Genomic DNA, 21553 nt, shown 5'->3' with positions numbered 1-21553 from the left:
TTAACAATCATGTATGCACGTATTGACATTTGTGCTGCTCGAAATCTGACGCAGGTTTGTGTGCAGCAGGTTTCTTGCCAAAAACCTAAAACGTACATTATGTCCAAACAATTGGATGACAAGCTTAAAAGAAAATGTGTATCGGCTGAAATCTGCTGGTGCACCAGCACTCAAAACACCAACATTCAATGGCAAAAAAAAGGGGTGGGGGGGGGGGGGGGGGGTAGGGGGGGGGGGGTGGGGGGGGGGGGGGGGTGGGGGGGGGGGGGGTGTTTAAAAAAAATTAAAAAATAAAAGTTGTGCACTGTAATAAGGGGTCTGAACGTAGAGCAGAGAGGGTGGCAGAGTAGATGGGCCCTTTTCCTTTTGCCGGGACCCAGCAGCTAGGACTTCTTCGGACAGTGTGACGAAGCGTCCGTGTTCAGGACCTCCACCATGGCTCTCGTGGTCGGAAACGTCTCCGCCACTGACGGTAGACTCTGGTACCAGCCTGGCAAACTGGAGCAGGACAGAGGACATAAAAGGCCATAATTAGCATCCGCGAAGGAAGAGTACCATTTCACATTTTGGTCTCAAGTTGGTAGAGGAAAGGAAACCCAAACTGACCTCTTTAGGTTCATCCAACTTTTCGCTGTTTTACTGAAGCGGTCTGGACTAGGCGTCGTCATGGCTTCAAAATCTACCAACTGTAAAGCAACAGCAGCACCACATGGACGTCATAGGTTTGCAGGTAAATGAATATCCATGGAGAATATGAAAAAAAGGCAACCCAGCTAACTGTGTACTGACAAGTTAACCGTGAGCTTTAAAATCTTGGGCACCTATGCACAATGGCTACACACACCCCTAGTATTATGACAAATTAAATAAGACAAACAAATTATATTTTCATTTAATTACCTTTCCAGGGGGAATTCGTCCAACCACTTCTTTCCCACTGGCCATGAGTGCTCCCATGACAACAGAATATGCCACCACGCTAAAACAAAAATAAACATTACATCATGGATTGCAATGCATTACATTTAGTTGCCTTTATCCATGGCAATCCAAAATACAATGACTAACTTCTAAATCCAGGGTTTCTTAACAGTCACAAATTATGATTAAAAAGATGTATCAAATTGCAAGTTTTTGTTACAAGCAAAAACTTAACTAGTTACTAGAGGTGCTCCGATCACCATTTTTTGGCCCGATCACCGATACCGATCACCAAAAATCTTTATCTGCCGATTACCGATCATTGCCGATCACAAAAATGATTTCCTATTTTTTTAATAGCATATTAATTATCCTTATTGAATACCATTTCTGCCCATAAACCAATCAATCTTAATTTGCACATGTCTATTATTAGGCTATTATTATTATTATTATTATTATTATTATTATTATTATTATTATTATTATCTTTCAGACTAGTGTTGGTAATACAGTCTACAGTATTAATCAATGTATAAGTTATTGCATAGAATAACTAAACTATTTAAGATTGAATTGACACTGAAACATTACATCAAATAGTCTTCCACATACGAGAAAAAAACAACCTGTCGCTTTAAATGAGCAGCCTCGTGAGGAGAGCCCCTCCCCTCTCTGTCACCGTCCACAGTTGCAGTGCTCCACTACCGTTCTGAATGTCTCTCTCAAGTTTTAACCACATCTGTCGCCGTTTGGTGTTTCAGCGACTATCAAACTAATCGACTGACTGCCAATTACAACTTTGAAAACAATAATTGACATGTTTGTGCTGACAACGTGAAGTTGTCGCGTGCTGACCGAGGCAACTACACAGGTTATAACGTAAAATGGCTCACTGGCGAGTACTCAATCGCAAATTACATTGTCAGGTAAACGGCGCATGGATCGGAAAATCAGATCATTGTTGATGCAGATACGGTTATGAATGGTGGAAATGAAGGGGGGAATGGCGAAAAGACAAGCAAAGATGCCTTCTTTTGGTGCAGTTGCAGCTGTGCAGAGCCAGCGCCTACATGCAGCGCCAGGTGTAAAGGCAAATGGTTGCGTGAGGAATTTAATATCTCTCGATCGGTTTTTTGATCTGCATGTTTTTCCGATCACGATCAGGCTATTTTTGGCCATTATCGGCCGGTCATGATCGGCAGCCGAGCAATCGGAGCACCTCTACTAGTTACCAATAAGATCTGGTTTACAATAAGATTTGGGATAATATGCAACATCAAGCCCAGAATACAATGACTGTGATTGTGTGCGATACTAAATTCAAATTACTTCAAATGAGTTTTTCAAAAGCGTAAAAGTACTGTTGACAGCCAGATAGTGTTTGTGTATTGTACCTGGAGCCTCTGGAGAGGGGCATAAGGTTGCAGAAATAGTAGACCAGAGAGAGGATGAGATTACAAACAGCGTCTGCATCCTGGGAACATAAAAACATGAGACGTCAACAACACAAGAGTCAATCAAAACAACCATGGAGATAACCATCACAGGTGTGGAGGTTGAATGATCTCATCACAAGCCATTTTAATTTGGAAATCAGCTTTCAGAAACTCAAAAAGAGCGAACTTCTGCGCACAGCTCAGGGTAGTAGGAGTGCAAGACACAAAAGTTAAAGATGAATTTCTGCACAATACAGTACACAGGCTTGACTTTACAGAATTTATTTTTCTTGAAAGCAAACAGCACATTTTGAATGTGGAATAATTTAACCTGATTATTTGCCCTCAAGAAAAGAAAAGCCTGTAAAAGTCAAGTCAATGTGCGAGGTGACCCATCTTTAACCCTCCTGTTATCCTCAGATTTAGGTTACATCCGTGATCCTTGGGGTCATTTTGACCCCAGCCACTTTAATGTCCACAAAATGAGTTGAAGCAAAAACTTTTGCACCGGTTTATACCTTAGATATTTACTGTTGCTCTGTTGGGGACATAAAAACGCCCTTTAGATAAGTCCTATCACCCCCACACACAGCCCACACACACCAACAAAACGAATCCATGACTAGGCGAAAATGTGCAACAACTGCCCAAAAGTTGCCTTGAATTAGTTTTGGCCCTCGTCCACATCATACATATTGTTAGTTATTAAAGCCCTAAATAAAGCAAAATGTTGTTCTAAATAACTTATGTTCATGTATTTGACATACTCTAGACAGATTGGAACATGTATTAGGAAAATATGGATGTTCCATTTATGTCTAACACACTTAAAATAATTTGGGGTCCAATTGACCCCAAAGGAACACAGATGAAACCAAAATGTGTACAGCACTTAGGGAAAACATTTTTGTGGAAATTTAACTTTTTTCACATTGGCCCTATATACAGTGCCCTCCATTATTATTGGCACCCCTGGTTGAGATGTGTTTTTTAGCTTCCAATTATTATTATTTTTCTCTAAATAATATGGGACCTTAATGGAAAAAAAGAGAAAAATCCAACCTTCAATACAAGTGCATTTATTCAGTGGGGAAAAAATCCCACATAAAGAAATAATTATTCGACATCAAATAATGTGTGTCACAATTATTAGCACCCCTGTTGTTAATATTTTGTACAACCCCCTTTTGCCAACAAAACAGCATCTAATCTTCTCCTATAATGTTTCACAAGATGGGAAAAGACAGAAAGAGGGATCTTCAGCCATTCCTCTTTACAGAATCTCTCTAAATCATCCAGAGACCTGGGTCCTCTCCTCTGTACTCTCCTCTTCAGCTCACCCCACAGGTTCTCAATGGGGTTGAGGTCTGGGGACTGAGATGGCCATGGGAGGAGCTTGAGTTAGTCATTGTGTCTGGTGAACCATTTCTGTGTAGATTTGGCCATATGTTTAGGGTCATTGTCTTGCTGAAAGACCCAGTGACGACCCATCTTCAGCTTTCGGGCAGAGGGCAACAGATTTTGATTTAAAATGCCCTGGTATTTCAAAGCATTCATGATGCCATGCACCCTAACAAGCTTCCCAGGGCCTTTGGAAGCGAAACAGCCCCACAGCATCACTGACCCACCCCCATACTTCACAGTGGGTATGAGGTGCTTTTCAGCATGCGCATCTTTCATGGCACGCCAGACCCACTTAGAGTGTTTGTTGCCAAAAAGCTCAATCTTGGTCTCATCTGACCAAAGCACACGGTCCCAGTTGAAGCCCCAATACCGCTTGGCGAACTCCAGACGTTTGCGTTTATGATTGTGGGTGAGGAAAGGTTTTCTCCGTGCATGCCTCCCAAACAGCTTGTTGGCGTGTAGACAGCGCCTGATGGTTGATTTGGAGACTTTGTGACGCCAGGATGCTACCATTTGTTGTAATTCTGTAACAGTGAGCTTAGGAGATCTTTTGATTTCTCTTACCATCCTCCTCACTGTGCGTGGTGGCAAAATAAACTTGGGTCCTCGTCCAGGCTTGTTTACCACTGTTCCAGTTGTTTTGAACGTCTTAATTATTCCTCTCACAGTAGATATGGGCAGCTGCAGTTGAGTGGCAATCTTCTTATAGCCTCTGCCTGACCTGTGAAGGTCGACGCACATCTGCGTCACTTGTATGCTGTGTTCCTTTGTCTTTCCCATGTTTAAGAGTGGATAAGAGAAATGGCCTCGGTGTCACGTCATATTTATACCCCAGGGAAACAGGAAGTGATGAATTACTAATTAAATGTTTCTATATACTCTGGTAAACTTTGTAAACTACTGTAGAAATGACAGAAATGCTTCAATTATATTTATTTCCTGGGAATTGTTAAGGGTGCCAATAATTGTGGAACAGGTGATTTAATGAAAAATAATTATTTTTAAGTCAGGGATTTTTTTTATTTTCCTACAATTCATTTGAGTTGAAGGCTACATTTTCCTAAAATTTTCAGTGTGACAGTATTCTTCTGCAATAAACACTGAATTTATTTTAAGGCTTTTAACACATCTCAACCAGGGGTGCCAATAATTATGGAGGGCACTGTATTTAGGAAAAGTCATCAAAGACTAAGCAAGAATTATGTACTTAATGTATTTTTCAGACTTTAAACATTGAATGGGGTCAAATAGACCCCAAGGATAACAGGAGGGTTAACTTTTCAGCTTATTTGGATCATTGCAATATCCAGAAAGCCTTTTAGGATGGAAAGTGCAGAAGAAATGTCTTCAAGCTCCAACAAGTAGTCCAGGTGCTTACCTCTAAACTCATTTAATCAACTTGGGAAAATGATAATTAAACCAGTCACTTAACCACTTAATATTTAATTCTTTCTTGCATCCAAAATTCATCAGCATTTGACAGGTGGCTGGTATGAAGTTCCATCTTTGGTTGGATGGTCAAAAAGGTTCACTACCTACCCCCAGTTCTGTGGACAGCATGAGGGCCTTGCCCTTGGCTGTCAGGTCCTTGTAGAGGGACTCGATCTCTGACTGATACAGCTGGGTCCTCTCCTCAGTGGTCTGGGTCTCTACTGAGAACAGCATGTTCCCCACCCTATACACACACACAAACACACATGCACATTGCACATTTTAGCCACTTCTCCCCCTTACTCGCTTTGCTGGTACGATCAAGTTTCACTTGATAGAATAGGCACATTCCAATTACTGTACTGAAAAAGACAAGGTCGGGGGAAGTTCAACGTAACAGACACTAGTGTGCACCTCAGATGGTAGGTTATGTAAAACTCAACCCGCGGCCAACTTTCCCAGACGGCTCCAGAGCACTTAACACTTACGAACTGAAGTGAGCACCACAGCCACTGCCAGTCTTAAATAAACTGTTAACAAAATGTGGTGAACAGGTTTCTTTTAAATGGAGACCATAACACTCTTTACCTCGGAGGCACTTGCCGATACTCTCATCTGTCAGTTTTCATACAATACAAACACACCGTGTGTGTGTGTGTGTGTGTGTGTGTGTGTGTGTGTGTGTGTGTGTGTGTGTGTGTGTGTGTGTGTGTGTGTGTGTGTGTGTGTGTGTGTGTGTGTGTTCTGTGCCCAGTGACTACTCATACAGTAGCATTTTCTTCCACTCTCTCATATTAAACGGAAAAAGGACAGACCACACCCTATTCCTTGGGATGTGGATTTGCCCTTTATGTTATGAGAATAAGTACTTCAGAATAGATATTTCTTCAGTGTCATTGAAAGTGTACATATATAAAGAATAGATTGAGTTTTTTGTTGTTCCTGCTTCAAGTTTCCCGCACTACGACTACTAAGAAAACTTGCGGTGTGTATGTATGATAGCAGATGTGGTTTTCCAAAGAAGCGTTTTGCTGGCCCAGATAATTTACCAGTAACCTAGAAGCAGCAGTAAACCCTCTAATAGCACCCGCTTATTGCAAGTTATCGCCTTACTCTCCTCATATAATAAGCAGACCATTCTAATAGGTGCTTTACGACAGACTGAGTTCACAAACTCAGATGAGTGATTACATCTGGAATGGATGTGTTGTGAGTGGTAGCATGACGACTTGAAATAAGAATGACTTACTTGGCCAAACTGTTAAGGCACTACTGACCGTGTCATTCAACCCTTTTAACTCTTACAATGATTATGCTAGTTCTTATTATTTTTAGTAGGTGACGCTTTTACATGCACCAACATGGCTGCCTGTTTTTGTTACCTGTCTCCAGTGATGGTGATGGTGAAACCGTCGTACTCTTTCCCGGGGTCCTTTAAGCTGGGCACCTTGGAGTTCACGGTGAAGCCGTCCCGCGTTTTACTGTTAAACTGCTTTAAAAAAACACACAAAACACACACGGTATTAGATGAGAGTTGGAGAGCCAATGCAAAAGTCATTAGAAACATTACTGACAGAGACCGTTGTTATAGATATCATTAAGTGCTGTAAACAGCTTTCTATTAACTTTCTATTTCTATTAGCTTTCTATTCTATTTTCTTCCTTCAACCAATTAATAGGGTTATTTACAGTCTCTACAGATAATACTATCATTTACATTTTTTCCCTTCTTTCTTTTTCCCAATCACATTGAATGACAACTGTGTATGATAATGTGCTTTTCAAATACTACTGCCATGTGTGACCTCTTAGTTATGACTTCAAGAGAGTACTTTGTACGGTCAGGAGACTTTTGCTTTGTGGGTGTGGTGCATGCCCGAGCGACATACCTTCATTATGGGTAGAAGGTCTTCAACCTTATTTACATTTTCCAGTGCTTGTCTGACCTCAATTAGACCTCTGGGGTTGTACGCTCTGTGAAAAAATTGTCACAAATTATGACCAACTTTATTGCTTTATTATTACAAATTATGACCAACATTGCAACATTACATGATCGTACAACAGAATATTGCAAAAAAAAATATATATATTATGGCTGCTTACCCGTGGTACACAAGTATTCTTTCTTTGATAAACTTGAGTATGTTGTCAAAATATCCTAAATATCGAATGTTTATAATCTGCCCTCTGTAATGGGAAAAGAGACAATTAGTTAGCCTTGGTTTAAAAGAAAAGAAAGTACAAACAAGTCAGCATCATGTTTTTGTGCTTTTGACTTTGACTTGACTGTGGCTTTTCTCAGAGTACAAAAAATACACAGTCCTTCACAAAAATTAGGAGGCAAAGCAGAAAAGCAAAAGTAAAAAATGTGAAAGAATTGCAAACAGAATAAATAAAACAGACCGTCAGTGCTTGAGGAACATAAATACAAGAGAAATCTGAGATGTAGATACTAAGATTTTTTTACATATCACCTAAAAAGTGAATAGTGTCAGGTGACAGACAGGGTGGCGTGGGAGGCCTACCTAATGAGATTGATATGATTGTTGAAACCTCTGCTGAGGCTTCGTGCTGGCATCTGGTCCAACCACAGAACAGGCTGGTCCGGATCCGCAATCCTGCCACGACACATAGAAAGACAGAGCTAAATCATCTACGCACACCTCCAGACATGATGGTATACAGTAACAATCACTCCTCTGCTGCCTCAATATGTTGACCTCATTCAGCTTGCAAAAGTGAGAGAGTGAAAGACGTTATTTTTATTTTTTTTGGCTCAGACGTCAATTGGAGTAATTGCATTCAATGCCCATAAATGAATTAGTAATTGGTGGTTGATATGCTGAAATGAATATGCTTCTTAGATAGTCTACTAAAAACACGGTTTGCATCGGTTCACATCACAAATCAACTTTTCTAGTTCCAGCACACACAGATTTGCGGCGTGAACACTGTGGCCGGTTCAAGATTAGGTGCGGGAACAGGCACACGGTTCTCTGTCGGCCTGAGCGCGTCTAAAGTGACTGTGCGCTTCCTCAGATTCACATGCTTCTTCCTCTGATTCCTGATTCGGTCATTCAGTGAGTGTATTTACTTACTAACCCATGTTCGATTAACCTGCACAGGGCCTGTGTGTTTTGTTAATGCTTTGTCAGTAGGCACATGACAACATTTGAATGTGACTGGTCAGACAGCATAATGACAAGCAGCTCACCTTCTCCATTTGACGGCTATGTCAAACATGTCTCGCCACTGCATCTGCCGCGTCTTGCCGTTGACGCGCACCTTGGAGTTCATCCACGTCCTCTGCATGGCCTGCATCACTTCTATAGTGGCCATCCCCATCGCTGAGGGAGCATCCAAAGTCAAACAGAGAGAAAGACAGAAAGACAGAGAGACAGAGAGCCATGCACACATTCAAAAAGATCCATTTGGATTAGATCAACTTTCACTACTTTTGTTATGAACGAAGTATTTAAACTAAGAAAAAGTGTGAATGCGTTTTAAAATTTAGACAAAATGTTTATATATATATTTTTTTAAATTGCAGTTAACCTCATCACTAAACAATACTTGTACTGTTCACAGCAGTACATGTCCAAGCCAGCATCAAGTAACAATTTTCAACAACAGAAGAAGTCAAACAAAGACAGCTTTGCCTACTAATCCTCGGGATTAAAAAAAACTTCGCCTCCTGGGCCAAGGGATCAACAAAACACTGCGCTAAGGATAATTATGAGATATATTACACACAATAGGTCAAGAACCACCCACCTCTGTGTATTCTGCGGTTTGGGAGGAACCCTGACGTGTTGTATTGCATAAGAGCACCAAGGTGATCAGCAGTGCAGATCAGCTTCTGCACTTCAGTGTTGTAGCTCTCAAAGTTCTGAGGTAGAACGTCCCTGAAGACCATAAAAAAACACAAGAGTTGAGTCGGTTAAGTTCTGTGTATATCCCTGTTTTGGAACTCCAAAATAATCTACTTGGGTACAAACCGGTACAAAACAGGGAACATGTCCACTCAAGTTATTGTTTGAATACAAACTGATGTAGAGAAAGTAGCAAAGCGTAAAGTGGACAGCGGACACCAACCTACCCTGCGGTGCATTTCAGGATGTAACCTAGCGTATACAGCATTTCATATGCCTTTGGTCACGCAAGTTTGTCTACAGCCCAACTATTTCCGCCAAGAGTAATGTTGCAAAATAATTGTCACTTTTTCATCCTTTCAGATACACACACACACACACACACACACACACACACACACATTACAGAACTCACTTTATATGGGGCTGAAGACCTGGCTGCTCTTCATAGTCCTCTATAAGGAAAGGGAGATTTTTTGCCCAGTGGTTTTTGAAGGTCCCTGGAAGATCTTGATCCACGTTATACTCCGACACGGCAGTGTCCAGATGAGAGTGCAAGTAGCGAGAGTATTCTGGTGCCAATCAACAAATATGACCATTAAAAAAAGAGCCAAAAACAAGAGAGAAAGAAAAGGTGACATCAGGACACATACCGATGCATACACACACGCACGCACGCACGCACACCTCCAAATACTTTTCCCAGCAGACAGTATAACGTCAACAGGATGTCTGGAGAGAGAGAGTGTGTCACTGTTTGTGGTTGGGCAATACTTAATGGGAAGACGCTGTCTCACCTCTGAGGTATTTGACTTTGAGATATTCGGAGCTGGCCTTCTGGCCCAGCAGCGGGTCGTTGAGCATGACTTTAGTCTGGGCCTTGATGCCCTCGTAGAACTGGCCCATAGCCACGTGGCTCAGGCCCTTCATGTACTGGCACACCTCGTTATAGGGCTCCAGCTGCAGGCAGCGCTGTGGACACACAAAGGGGACGCAAGGTCAATCACACATGACAACCTGGTAACCGCTGTAACACAAGGTCAATCAGACATGGTAACATGGCAACCTGGCCACCGCTGTAACACAAGGTCAATCAGACATGGCAACCTGGCAACTGCTGTAACACAAGGTCAATCAGACATGGTAACATGGCAACCTGGCCACCGCTGTAACACAAGGTCAATCAGACATGGCAACCTGGCAACTGCTGTAACACAAGGTCAATCAGACATGGCAACATGGCCCACAAGGGGACACAAGGTCAATTGGTAAAATGGACCGCAAGGGGACGCAAGGTCAATCAGACATGGCAACCAGGCCACCACTGTAACACAAGGTCAATCAGACATGGCAACCCTGCCAACTCTGCGGGCGGCTTCGCGTGCGTGTAAAATACAAGGCAAAAAAGATTAACCAGTTTAGGGGGGAAAATTGTGCACAAATCCCCTGCCGAGATCCACCTCCCACATCCATAACCATTAGGCCACGGCTGCCCAGAAAATGACAGACCACTTCAGAACCACTTAAGAATAATTCATATTGGTTCAAGGCATTATACTGATTTTGCTATTCTGGGTAGTTGACGTCTCTATTCATTCATAGTTCTAAAGCACAAAGGACATGAAGGTCTTTTGTGGCACAATTTAAAGCTCAAATCTAGTTTTAGCGGTCAATAAAGATATCCTAATTAAGGTGGGACATGGGTACTACTAGACATCTGAAAATAATAAGCTTAGCTAGGAAGGAGGCCCAAAGGGCCAAGCTTAGGCTTTGAAAGCTGTTTCCATTAGCTAATGGCCCGACAACTTCTTCCCAACCATAAACAAACCACAAGGACTTTAACTAGCGAACACTTCATCCAATTGTGAAAATGCAATTGTTCCGAGAAAGCCTCAGTCTGTTAATTGCCCTCTGAAGAGTTCTCAAATGGATGTTTAAAAAAAAGAGAGCAGAGGTTCTCAGTGGCCATCCATAATTAGATATCCTGTTAGTCTACATAGTCGTGTTCGCCAGCCCATCCTTTGTCCAAAGACAAAATCAATAGTCTTGCCTTGAGGTTGGTGGACCTCATCCACTCCACCCAAGTTGTACAACCCAAGTTGTAATTTTCTTACAAACGTGTCGCTCCAGACACACAGTGACTGCTGAGCAGCAGAAGCAGGAAAATCACAATACAACACAAACAATAACAGTGATCAAGACAAAATAATGCAATCACTGCCACTGTTCTGATTCTGCCAGCAAATGGGCCCACCAATGCATGAAGGCATCACACACTGGGAAGCCCTCATGTTGTTAATCATGGGCTTTTCAACTACAGTTTAACGAAGGCCTCTCTAAATCTGAGAGAATGGTCTCCCTTTTTCATTCATGATAATATGCCACAAGTAGGAGCCACTCTTTTTGTACCATGTTCTCTGAATTTCACAATGATTGAACCTTACAAAGTTCATCTCCAAACACTTTGGAAGTGTCATGGAATGGGGGGACACAAATAAGTGGCGGCTCCTACTGTTAATATATTTGAATTGACAGATCGATGCTCTGCAGCTTGCCTTGAAGTTTCCGATGGCCTCGTGGAGGCTGCCGTGGTGGTAGAGCATCATCCCCCTGAGCTGCAGAGACTGGATGTGGTTCTGGTTCAGCATCAGGGCCTTCTGGAAGCTCTCCATGGCCAGCTCAAACTCCCCCAGCTCCCTACAGGAAAGGTGGAAAACGGAGACGTGATCAACACAAGCAAGCTCTGCACCAGGGGTGGGGAACGTTTACCATTCGAGGGGCCATTTCAAATTTGATTAAGCCCTCAGAGGGACGCGCAATCAACACGAACCATGATTTCCACCTGCACTTTAGGCCTACACGTATATTCAAGGCAGCCAGATTTACAACAGAAACGACCTCTACTACAGGTAGGTCCCCTGAAAATATAACCGGATTGTATTTTAAATTGAATTTCTAAGATTTCTTAAAAACATGTCATATTTCATCTGAAACCTAAACGGCCCTCGAGACAAAGGTTCCCCAACCCTGCTCTACGCAGACGGCACAACGTTGGTGGATTCCAGAAATCTCCCTACCGAAAAAGGGTGAAAAATGAAGGGCAAGATCAACACAAGGCAAGCAACACAACATTGGTGGAATTTCCAGCTCTGAACTCTCCAAGCTCCCAACAGACATGGCAAAAACCACTGGCAACATCATTAAGGGTCACTGTCGTTTTTAGAAGCAGACATCAGGGTGATGCAACCACAGGTCACTACTGTATGAAATGTAATGGTGCAACATGTTTCTTGCACGTAGAATGATTTTTTCCCCCCTGTAATCCATGTATATAATAGCCTCGCGAGCCATCCTACATACTTCCGCCAAAGGATTGGCTCCACTACTGTAGTCTGGCCGTGCTTCTCTGTGGAGTGCCTGGAGCAGTAGAATTTTGATCGCAACGCCCCCCCCCCCCCAGAAAACAGCCAATAATCGAATACGCCCCCCCACGTGGGGGGAAAGGGTGTCCAATAATTTCAAACCATAACTGAGTGCAAACTTCCTGCTTCCTACAATCGCTTCAGAGCAAACAAATGCCAGACCATGAATACGAAATGAAATGGTAGTATTATGGGATGGTCAGGACCAGGCTATATATATAATCCATCAGGAAAATAATAATTGAATCCATACAAACAGTGGTTGCATCACCCAACCTCTGCCACTAAAAACATCCAAAGATCCACAAGACAAGGATGGGTAACAACACCACCAACACTAACATTGGTGGAATCGCATTAAGTTCAGTATACCGAGACCTACCTGTAGGCTTGTCCAAGGCTTTTATATGCGTCGATGAAGTCAGATTTCAACTTCAGGGCCTCTTTAAAAGTGTCTATGGCCTCCTAAAGTTACAACAGTGGGCATCAGTTAATTTTAATCATACATTTGTTTATTGTTGGTTTTAGTATTAGTATGTGTTTGCTAGTCTACACCACCAATGCACACACATATATATGACTATGTGATGCACTGAAATGTGTTATTTTTGTATACATGACAAGATCACCTTCAGCATTCCTCTGTGGAAGAACGTGAGGCCTTTGTAGAGCATAGCAATGGGCTGGTTCTTCTTCAGCTCCAGAGACTGCTGGAAATCCTCCATGGCTGCAACGTAGTCCTACAGAGGCATGAGGGTGACGCATCACACAGAAGGGTTAATGATGTTTCAGTAGTAGCAGACATTAGGGCAGTGCAACCACAGATAATGCCACTATTTTATTGGTATATATATTTTTAGTGGATTATCTAGAAAGGCATGTTCATGGCAAGTACATTAATTACTAATTGTTCTTAAATTTGTGGGCATTAGCTGTGGTTGTACCACCGGATGCCTGCTACTAAACACACGTCATTGACCCATGAACACACTTCACACCTTTTCTCGTACAAATGCCTTAAGTTTAGCAACGGCCACCAAGAGTTTGCAAGTTCCTCTTTCAAAAGGCTATAACACAGCAGATTATAATTTTGTTTAGTAGACATCTCTTTACCAACATCACTGTTAGATGAAATAGGTTTCCCCCATAGTAATCAGATAGAGTTACATGCTGCTACTGTCTACCTGATAATGATCCGTTCATGTCTGCCAAAGAGCAATCATAAGGCTCCACAGTAATTTGTTTATTTGAATTTGCATTGCATGCTAATAACGTTTGCATTGCATGCTAATAACGTTTGCATTGCATGATAATAGCGTTTGCATTGCATGCTGATAGCGTTTGGATTCTGTGGCCATGTGGCTAACACCAGGACACCCTGAGAGAACAGAGGCCAATTTTATAGGACAGCATCACAACAGATGAGCTGACAGACATCTTTATAGATGAAGTGTCAAAAAGAACAATATTTGGAGGATCATTTGAAACTAAAAGACAGCTTTGATTGTATTATAGTTGAGCATACCTTCCAAAAAGCCCAGAGAGCACTGACGTTATGTATTCATAATCACTTCCAGCAGAGTTCAGACAAAACTGTGTCAGGTTTGGTCGTACTCAACAACTCAGAAAAACAGTTTGTCTGTTTATTAATGCCTGGACAGGTGCAGAAAATCGTTCAAGTCTGTTTTCAATGCAAAGTGGAGCGAGGCAGTATAACAGCTCTACATTGCTGTACACGGTTTGTGCAAGTTCTGTGCAACTAAAACACACGACTTGTGTGGTGAGGATTATGTGAAGCACTGCAGGAGTGGCACCTCAGTTTTTTAAACTTAACTCTCCTCACAGCAGTGCATAACACAGAAACTGCTGCCTCCACTTAACCACTACGTGTTGGCCACAGTTTCCTGTGCGAGTGATATTAAGGTCACCATAGAACATGGAAGGCACAGGCCTGACATTTTTTTTTCTCTTTTTCATTTTCAACCTATTTTTGGAGTAACGTTTACAAACAAGACTTCCCTCAAACCCTCAGGTCCAGTATCCACGGTTACAATGGGGCCACCAATGGTCTTAACCCCTTAATGCCTCTGTAATAACCTTATTGTCACCAACATGGTAATGATCAAGTCCTACCAACCTACAACCTGACTCCTTGCACTGTCATAGCAATGTTATCATAACGTAGTTGAGTTTCTACAGTAAAGACAAAATAGGCCCAACGACAGGTCCATCTGCACTAAGAGGCTACAATCAGAGGTTGCAGATTCAAATCCCACCCTTACCTCTCCCTACACCCCATGTTGCCCAGGGTCTGTAACCAGGGACCGTAACCAATACCCTGCAAATAACTGCGAGACGCTTTGGATAAAAGTGTCAGCCAAGTGTAATATAATGTACAAAATTGGCGCCATTACCATTTTGCTAACAATTGTTAGAGGCAAATCATTCAGAAGGGCTATGGACAGCCGAACCGGAACTAGCAGACCGGAAATTCTATGGGAGCACATTAAACGCTGAAATGAGCAGGGTTTATGGGTGTGGTGTGGTAATAAGGTGGACATCAATAATAAAAGACACTTTCAGTTAGATAACTTTGAAGCAGCTTGTGTCCAACAGAAAAAAACGAGGGCCAAAAGCTTGGGACTACTGATGAGCCTAATAATCAGCAACAATGCAATACGTACTGCTGGATGTGGATGTGATAAGCTAGGCAGGGCCACTGACAGCTTTGGCTGAGCCCCAAAACCAATACATTCAACATAATGGGGACCCAACTCTGCCTCTGACCACCTCTCCCTTCTGCCTAACGGTAGGGACACATACACGCGAATTTGCGAACTTTGCCATTCATTCCTATGAGAGAGGCGAAGGCAAGCGATGGCAAGCGAAAGCAAGCGAACAGGAGCGAAGCGAAGCGAAATTATTAAAGAAAGTTTAATGTTATGCAAATGAGGAGCGAATTCGCCTGCCGCGGCCCAATCAAATCAACAACATAACTGTTCCATTCCATTTGATTCGCCGCGACGACCTGATGACGGTTGGATTTCGCCTCTCTTCGCTTCGCTTGCTTCGCCTCCTATGTGTCCCTACCGACCGAGACAACTGACCCGTTTGTACTCTCCTCTCAGCGTCCCTGTGCGACGTCAGCAAAAAGGCAGGGCAGGGCAGCACAGCACAGCACAGCCAGTCCTTGAAGTTCTCACCAAAGATTTTCTCAGTTCTAAGAAGGTCCTCTAGAGCGTGTGTGGGCTCACCTCAGAGATGAAGAGCAGTGTTCCCCGGTGCCTGTAGAGGCGGGCTGAGGGGTGCAGCTGGATGGCTTTGGCGAGATCACTAAGGGCCTCGCTGATCCTCCCCAGAGGAGACAGGATCTACACACACACACACACACGATGAGAAGGAGGAAGCTGAGATCCCCTTCACCTGATGGCAGGTGGCTGTGGTTGAGTGATCTAATGCAGAGTCCAGTGCAGACATCACTTATTCTCTCACACACACACACACACACACACACACACACACACACACACACACACACACACACACACACACACACACACACACACACACACACACACACACACACACACACACACACACACACACACACACACACACACACACACACACACACACACACACACACACACACTTGTTGTCAAGCCATTGGATGGCTGTGATTTCAACTACACAGGAATAAAAAAATTTTTCACAACAAAAAGAGCATTTGTGTGTTTATACCCTGCTTTTGTATTTATATTTATTTCAGGAATTCACAACAGAAAGGGGTTTCAAGACACTCCCCACAGCTTCAGAGTGGAGGGGAGGGTCGGGGGTGCATGATAGCAGTCATGCATTGCATGTCACCACATGCCAGCTGATTTGAATGTGGAACAGTACATGCTGTGCTCACATGCAAATCCCTGTAAGCGTATTTCTGATGAGCTGCATTTCTATAATTTCAGTGAAGTTGTTGTTAGTTTGGTGTGAAACTCTGTACTTGAAAATACATATAAAATAAATATTCAAATATCTTTATTGACAGAGATTAATAATTATTTAAAAATGAGATTTCTGAAGCAGATTTCTGAAAAGGCACTGAGAGTTTTGCAATTTCATTCTGAATCGTTTCCCATGGAAACTGTGTGACCGACCATGAAGACATTTCAAGCCTGTGGCTTAGTCTCTTGGTGACTCATGAACCTCAAAAAGAAACTCTCTCCTATGAATTTGAACGCTTGCTAAGATGACCAAAACCTCCCCATGCCAGGTAGAGAGTGACCAATGGAAGAGGACTAGGAAGGAGGCTTCACTGGAACAGCTCAGGTGTGAAAACTTTAAAAAATAAAATAAAGTGCCAATTACTAACTTGTCAATGTGTTTTGCAAGTAGTGTAGAGTCAAGCTGAGTAGAGCTTCTTATTTAAAACTGAAAGAAATGTCCCTAGCACAGCACAGCATAATTACAGTGAGGAGAATAAGTATTTGATCCCTTGCTGATTTTGTTGGTTTGCCCACTAATAAAGACATGATCAGTCTTTAATATTAATGATAATATGTATTCTAATATGGAGAGAGAGAATATCAAAAAGACAATCCAGTAATTAACTCTATAGAATATATAATAATTGATTTATATTTAATTGAGGGAAATAAGTATTTGATCCCCTGCCAATCATTACGAGTTCTGATCCCGCAGATCAAATGGCACTTCCAATCAACTTGTTATCTGAATTGAACACACCTTCACATTGAATCTGCAGAATCAGTCCATAGAATCAGTCAATCAATCAAACTAAACTCGCCAACATGGGGCAGACCAAAAAGCTGTCAAAGGATGTCAGGGACAAGATTTTAGAACTCAACAAGGCTGAAATGGGCTATTAAAGAGCAAACTGTATATTTCTTCCCAATTTTAGGACATACAAAATGATCATCAATCATCAATCTTAGGCCTGTCTCTGGTTCCATACAAGATTTGACCTTGTGGGAATTTAATAATCAGAAAAAAACGAGATAAAGCACCTTAAAACTGTATGGGAGGAGCTAGGAAATGATCTCAAGGCAGCTGGGACCTCAATCACTAAGAAAACTATTTGAAATACTTGATGCCACAGCGGATTAAAATCCTGCAGTGCATGTATGGTACCCCGGCTTCAGGAGGAACCTGTTCAGGCTCACCTGAGGTTTGCCAATGAACATCAAACTGGATTAGGATATGATTGGGAGGTGCTGGAATCAGATGACACCAAAATCAAACTGTTTGGCATTAACACAACTCGATGTGTTTGGAGGAAGAGAAATGCTGCCTATGATTCCAAGAACAACACCTTCTCCAACATCATAAATGAAAGTGGTAACATTATGTTTTGAGGTTGTTTGTCTGGCCAAGACACAGGACAACTTCACATCGTCAAGAAACGGATGGAGGGAGACATGTAAACGTACAATGCTGCATGCCAACCTCTTTCCCACCACCACTAGACTGAAGGTGGGTCATGGATTGGCCTCCCAAAATGATAATAATCCATAACATACAGCCCAAGCAACGAAGGAGTAGCTCAAGCAGAAGCACATTAAGGTCATGAAATGGCCTAGACAGTTTCCAAACATTAACCCTATAATAATCCTGTGAAGGGAACAGAAGCTCCCATTTGGCAAGCTACAGTCATACAACTTAAGTGATTTAGAGATGATCTGCAAAGAAAAGTGGACAAAAGTCCTTTCTAATATATCCACAAACATTGTCATTAACTGAAAGAAACATCTGACCTCTGTATGAGAAAACAAGGGCTTTGCCACCAAGTATTTTGTCTTCTTTGACTAGAGGGGTCAAATACTTATTTTCCTCAATGGAATACAAATCAATTAAAATATATTCTTCAAAGTTATTTTCTGGATTTTCTTTTTGATATTCTGTCTCTCTATATTAGAATACATTTTATCATTAATATTATAGAATGATCATGTCTTTATTAGTGGGCGAACCAACAAAATCAGCAAGGGATCAAATACTTATTCTCCTCACTGTACATGAGAACAAATTGGGGTAGAAGTAGCATCCCCCGGCCCATACTATGCTCCCACTGGCAGTCAGTCTCCATGTCCTTGCAAACATGCTTCATGGGACATGACGAGAGGATTTGTCATTAGTACCCGCCGCTAGGCTAAGTGCTTGGCGTGCTGCGTATGGTCACGGCTCTCACCTCTGCCCTTTGCTCGTACACCTCTGGGCTGTTGGGCTCCAGCGCAGTCACCCGGCCCAGCTCGTAGAGTGCCAACTCGGCATTCTTGATGTCCTTCAGGGAGAGGTGTGGAGGTGACAGGGTGGAGAACGGGAGAGGAGCGGAGAGGAGAGGGGATGAGAGGAGAGGACGAGGAGAGGAGAGGAGAGGAGAGGAGAGGATAGGAGAGGAGCGGAGAGGAGAGGGGATGAGAGGAGAGGACGAGGGTAGCAAAACACAGGACGCATACACAAGCATGACGAGTACATTAAGAGCATGCTAATGAAATAACTGACAGTCATACGCTTGCATACACAGGCATTTAGGCACAACCGCTTACACAGCAAAATGTGCTGCCGTGCCAACCATAGGCTGCATACTCTAAAGTTGTTGATGGTTACAAAAATGTTTTAAGCCATGTTGCCATGGAACAGCTTGTCCCGTATGCATCTGCTCATTGAACATACTCCCTATGTTCTGACTGGATGATCATGAGAAATAACTTGCAGTTGATTAAAATTCCTTACAAGACATCAGTGGAAATCTGGGTTAAAATATTTGAAATGTTGCCCGACAGTGAAAAACACTTTTCAACCCTACTTCAATCGGTTTTAAATGCAGTTAATGCAGTTAGCGTCTATTACACTGCTATAGGTTGATAGTTGATTTCCCACTGAAACATGTTCTTGGAAACATTGGGCACAATCGTAAACTGCCACTCTGAGTATTCTGGGCACACAACAATCAGAGCACAGTGAGTGCATATTAATATGCGACCTTGCCTCCTCCACTTGCCTCCTCCACTCGCTTCTCGTCATGATGACATCACTGACAACAGCATTATATTTCAATATCTTGCAAAAGCTCAATTGTAGAGTCTTTTTCTCATTTGCAATTGGGATGGTGAATGAAAAACACTCCCTCAAAAGTTGTTGTGGCTAGGCTGACAGCTGGGAAACTTTATCGTTTTCTCCACGGAGGAGGGGCCAGGAGGCTGGACGAGGAGACAAGCGCAAGTGGAGGAGGCAAGGTCGCATATTAAGACATCGTTGCTTAAGCCTACTTTAAGCACTTACCTGTAGGCTCTTCTTCCCATAAGCAATTCCTCTGCCGTAGATGGCACTGACCAACTCCGGGTCGCCCTACACAAGATCAGGAAATAACATGTTAGGGAAAGACATACGTAATATCTGTCATGCCCTGTGCAATACGCATGCATGCCACTAAACCAGAAGAAGAAACGGAAACTGCAAAGAAATGCTTTATGAAGCTTTAAATCTCCTCTCCTCTTGTGCAATCCGTACTCAGAGCCCACATCAACGAGACATTACTTTTGGAATGCAACTTAGAAATGCCATCCAGCAGACATTATACTAATACCTGCCATCCTATGTGTTCCAGTCTTACTTCAGAAGCACTTCCATATGTTGTGTGTATTGTGTATATGAATATAGTTATCATTAAGTGATGTGCTGGTGAGAGAAGGAAAGTGATAAAGGCCACCAACCTGCAGCAACACAGAGAAGTGTTTGATGGCTTCATCATAAAGTCCATTGCCGATGAGCACATAACCTATGGCTGAAAATGTGAGGGACACTTTTTAATTATCTGAAATAAAAGGCCACTGTGTAATAATATGTAATGTTTTTGTTAACATTAAGAGAGCGTACCTAGTTCCTCATTTGTGTCTTGACTGTCCACAGCAAAAGGAAACTTTTTTTGCTCAATGAACAATTTTGCCTGGCTCTGGTTTGGTGAAGATAAAAACAAAACATGGAGTCAATGGAACACACTTACATGGCAAATGTATACTTTCATGTAGCCTACACATTGGTTGCATAATCAATCAATGAGCTATACAACACAAGTAAATTCGACTGACCAAAATTTTCTCAGCGTTGAGGGAAAAGACTGACTCGCAGGCTGGGTTGTTTCCATCCTCGCAGTCTGGATCTTCGAGTTGCAGTATGGAAGATTCTAGTATTAGATATTAAAACCAGACGTCAACGGCTGTGAGGCTATGATAAGGTTAACAACTAAACACAGTGTGTTGTCTATGGAGTTCTAGACTGGAGCCAAAGTGTGCACTGATATATTACAATGTGAGCTGTTTCGCAGCCTGAATTCCGACTATGATTTGGTCATATTTACGATGTCAGAATTAAATCACACATGATAGATGTTCAAATTCTTGTGCGCGCGCATACATGGAGGTGAACTCACAAACTAAGGAAACACTGTATGATTTTAAACCACCAAAACTCAGTATGGCTAAATGACAGGACATAACGCAGTCCACACAAATGCCACAAATGGTCTGCCCATGCCATGTGCAACCATTTAGAAAGCATCTTTGTCAACATCGTTTGCTGCTGGGTTAGCAAACTGGATTCCACAGTCACTCGCTGTCGTTTGAACCTTTCGTCTTGTCATCCTGAGATGATGAGGAAGAGCTGATAGCTGGCTAGCTGTCTTGTGCACCGCGTAAAAGAGGACGTGGCAAAACAACCCTCACCACAGTCGGATGCGTACTCTTCCCACTCCAGCGGAGAGCTGCATCCATGCTTGTGGAGTTCGCTGTTAAAGAAAGTGAGGGTAGAAAAGTATTCAGTGGAAAAAATGGCTCGGCATAAATACAGCAGGGAGAGCGCTACCACAACACCCCGGCCAGCAGGTGCCATGTTGTGTTTAATGAGTGCAGGTGAGCAGCGCTGACGCTTTGGTAATGTAGTTCGCTGTCCAATACACCCTCCGGTTGATTGTCAGTCAGTAAACCACGGGCGGAACTATAAAAGACTACATCTCCCAAACAGCGTCCACTAAAGCCCTTTCTGACAA

The 21553-nt window shown here is 42.6% G+C and overlaps 1 protein-coding gene across 1 annotated transcript; it reads right to left on the bottom strand.

Moving 5' to 3' along the window:
- Window positions 1-265: 265 nt before the first annotated feature.
- ttc13 (tetratricopeptide repeat domain 13) lies at window positions 266-21402 on the bottom strand. The gene is made up of 23 exons (XM_063222915.1): window positions 21231-21402; window positions 20598-20692; window positions 20386-20461; window positions 20223-20293; window positions 19792-19857; window positions 18698-18790; window positions 15747-15863; window positions 13122-13232; window positions 12875-12957; window positions 11626-11767; window positions 9868-10042; window positions 9486-9642; window positions 8973-9103; window positions 8413-8545; window positions 7724-7816; window positions 7302-7385; window positions 7085-7169; window positions 6578-6687; window positions 5304-5439; window positions 2319-2398; window positions 901-979; window positions 607-686; window positions 266-498 (listed from the first exon to the last, which is right to left on the bottom strand). The coding sequence occupies exons 1-23, from the start codon at window positions 21394-21396 to the stop codon at window positions 384-386; spliced, it is 2478 nt and encodes an 825-aa protein (XP_063078985.1). The 5' UTR covers window positions 21397-21402; the 3' UTR covers window positions 266-383.
- Between the last annotated feature and the right edge of the window lie 151 nt (window positions 21403-21553).

The sequence above is a fragment of the Engraulis encrasicolus genome, chromosome 18 (genome assembly GCF_034702125.1).
Source record: "Engraulis encrasicolus isolate BLACKSEA-1 chromosome 18, IST_EnEncr_1.0, whole genome shotgun sequence".
NCBI classification, from domain to species: domain Eukaryota; kingdom Metazoa; phylum Chordata; class Actinopteri; order Clupeiformes; family Engraulidae; genus Engraulis; species Engraulis encrasicolus.
Note: the sequence above shows the minus strand (reverse complement) of the source record. Positions and strands in the feature narration are given on the sequence as shown.

Excerpts from the sequence above, each read along its gene's own strand:
- ttc13 (XM_063222915.1), bottom strand. The coding sequence starts at position 21,396 with ATGGCACCTGCTGGCCGGGGTGTTGTGGTAGCGCTCTCCCTGCTGTAT. Across the intron at positions 19,858-20,222 it reads ACTTCTCTGTGTTGCTGCAG|GGCGACCCGGAGTTGGTCAG; the intron begins GTTGGTGGCCTT and ends GATCTTGTGTAG. Across the intron at positions 18,791-19,791 it reads ATGGGAAGAAGAGCCTACAG|GACATCAAGAATGCCGAGTT; the intron begins GTAAGTGCTTAA and ends CTCTCCCTGAAG.